The sequence below is a fragment of the Priapulus caudatus genome, unplaced genomic scaffold, assembly GCF_000485595.1.
Source record: "Priapulus caudatus unplaced genomic scaffold, Priapulus_caudatus-5.0.1 Scaffold85, whole genome shotgun sequence".
NCBI lineage: Eukaryota > Metazoa > Priapulida > Priapulimorpha > Priapulimorphida > Priapulidae > Priapulus > Priapulus caudatus.
In genome coordinates, this window is record NW_014577146.1 from 164,345 (window position 1) to 167,207 (window position 2,863).

The 2,863-nt window shown below is 41.3% G+C and overlaps 1 protein-coding gene across 3 annotated transcripts in view; it reads left to right on the top strand.

Moving 5' to 3' along the window:
• LOC106804739 overlaps positions 1-2,863 on the top strand; it is an 8,788-nt gene that overhangs the window by 4,406 nt on the left and 1,519 nt on the right. For all 3 annotated transcript variants that reach the window (XM_014806061.1, XM_014806060.1, XM_014806062.1), the window contains one exon: positions 330-1,045. In XM_014806061.1, coding sequence (XP_014661547.1) covers positions 330-1,045 — 716 coding nt within the window. The remainder of the gene's footprint in view (positions 1-329; positions 1,046-2,863) is intronic.

A 2,863-nucleotide genomic window follows, 5' to 3' on the forward strand; every position in this document is an offset into this window, starting at 1 on the left:
AGATATATACACACACTCGTCTCTCGTCTCTCTCTCTCTCTCTCTCTCTCTCTCTCTCTCTCTCTCTCTCTCTCTCTCTCTCTCTCTCTCTCTCTCTCTCTCTCTCTCTCTCTCTCTCTCTCTCTCTCTCTCTCTCTCTCTCTCTCTCTCTCTCTCTCTCTCTCTTTCTCTTTCTCTCTTCTCTTTCTCTTTCTCTTTCTCTTTCTCCATGTATATGATGCATAATAGTTAACAAATATATGTTATGTTATTATATATAATAATTTGATAATAATAACAATAATAATAATAATAATAATAATAATATATTGCTGTTTATTGATGAGCAGACAGAGACGCCGGCTTACGTGGAGAGGGAATTGTTCGAATCCGAATCCGACTCAATCGGCTACTTAGTAAATACTCCCGGTTGTACCATCATAGACGTGGATCCGTTTGACAAGAGTCTTCATCCTTTCCTGACGCAGCGGGCAAAGAAAATTACCTGCGAGTCCCCCCTTCCAAGGATGACGTACAGCGACGGCAATGTACTACACTTCAATACATCAGCCGAGGTGCGCGGCGCTCGATTTATGCGCTGCAACTTCAGCGCCATCTTCCGTGAAGAATATCAAGAAAATGAAGACATTGTATATAAGGGGAACACGGTGCAGCTGGCGGACAAGGCCGTTATCCGTGATGATTTCATTAACGTGCAGTGCTTTGACATCTACGACAGACTCAAATATGAAAACTTCCACTCGTTTATACAAGTAAAACCGGATGTAGAACGCAGGTGTGCTTTGAACAGCGCTTCCGCTAATAGCAATGAACGCGTCAATGTGATACTACTCGGCATCGATTCTGTGTCCAGACTTGCGTTCCATCGTCAGATGCCGCGAACGTTGCGATTTCTCGAGAACGAAATGGGAGCGTTTGAGATGAAAGGCTACAACAAGGTGGAAGACAACACGTTTGTCAATCTTGTGCCGATGCTCAGTGGCAAGTTCGTAGATGAACTCCCGTGGGATGAACGCGACAGCCGCAAACCCTTCGACGACTACAGGTCTGTATCGATGTAAGGGCTTGGTTTTGCAAAACAAGTTTAGTTATTGCCCATAGTTAATAAAATTACTAACTTGGCGTGGTGCGCGATAGCATGTGTCTACACTGGGACAGTTTAGTTAAATGCGTGCTTGTGTGCGGGGGCGTACCTACATAGGCGCGCACGTGTATAAGTAAATCCGTCCGTGCAGACGTATAGGCAGGCCTACGCGCAGTTTGGCATGCAGGCGGGCGCGCGGTTGTACGTCAATGAGTATGTGAGTGCGTATTTGTGTGCGCGGGTGCAAGCGTATTTACGTACGTGTACGTATGTGTGTGCGTTTTTTGTTGTTTTTGTTCTCTAATTGTGTGTGAGAGAGTGTGTGTGTACGCGTGTGTGCATGTTTGCTGTTTAATGTGCTTATGTGTGTCGGCTATATTCATTGAACTTTACACTATCATCGTTAACGTTATCGCTTTCTGCAGAGCTGGTAGAACATCGTTGCAGGGCCTCGTAGAACTGACTCTTTCATTCACGCGATTAATTATTTATTATATCTGCTTGTAATCATGGTTGCCGATCCCGTTCCACTCTTCAACTCTAGGAAGCCATATCATGCCTTCCTTCCGTGCCATCTCCGAGGTTGCGTCCGATAGCTTCAAAGCAGGCGCTATTGTTATTACCAAAAGTCCACGAACGGGATTATAGGTGGCACACATATAGTAAATGCCAGGCATGTTAAATTACCTAAGCTCAATTATTGTCTAATTTTATAAAGTCTATAAGAACCTAAATTGTTTTACGTTATATAAAATTTGTAGATTAAACATTCCTTTTCGTATAAGGAAAACTCGCGAAATCTACTTCCCTCTGTCCCGACTGTCAGTACGGTTATAGCCTGTCGTTGTCTTGGATATTGCTTATTTTATTTTGTTTTTATCGTTTATTTATTTTGCCATAAAAGCGTTAATGTGGCGCGGGGAGAAAAAGTATGTACGTTTGACCTACAGTTACGATCAAAGTACTGATGGAACATCTTGTCGAAATCGAATTCCAGTGACGAGGCTATATCATATTCATAAAATTTTCTGTATAAACTTGCCCCTAAAGACATACTCTACATAACATCTACATGTATCTAGATGAAATTAATTGACGTCCTAGTATATATTCTATTGTTGCTCCATGAGTGTGCGAGTTTCCATTCGTTTTTCTATGGACTTTGAAACAGTAAAAATGGTCTTACGACGATAGAATTATCTCCGGCAGTAAATCGATATGTAACGTATGCATATGTACCAAAACGTAAGCTTTATGAAATGTTTTAGTGATACGTATCTGATGCTATATATCCACACGATATATCTGATGACGGCGGTTACACGTTTATCCTCCTCCTTGTGGCATCTCTCTAACGTCTTCCTGGCGGCTCCCTGGTGGCTTTTTTCCCCTGCGGCGAGCGTTCTCCCTGGCAACGTCTTCCTGATTAATTATGTGAAGGGGACTGAACGCAGTGGGTTGTAGTTACTCAAAGATGGTGCTGCCACCGATAGTAGTTTAGAGTTACATCACACACTAACAATAGAATATTATTGTACCATATTAATATATTATATTATATACGTTTAACGTTAGAATGTTAATAAATTATATTGTGGAAATTATCCGCCCCCAGAAATAGTAGGACAGCATATACATATATATCAGGAGCGTATAATGACAAATACGTTGTTACAATGACAAATAATTTGTCATTATACGCTCGTGATATATATATATATATATATATATATATATATATATGTGTGTGTGTGTGTGTGTGTGTGTGTGTGTGTGTGT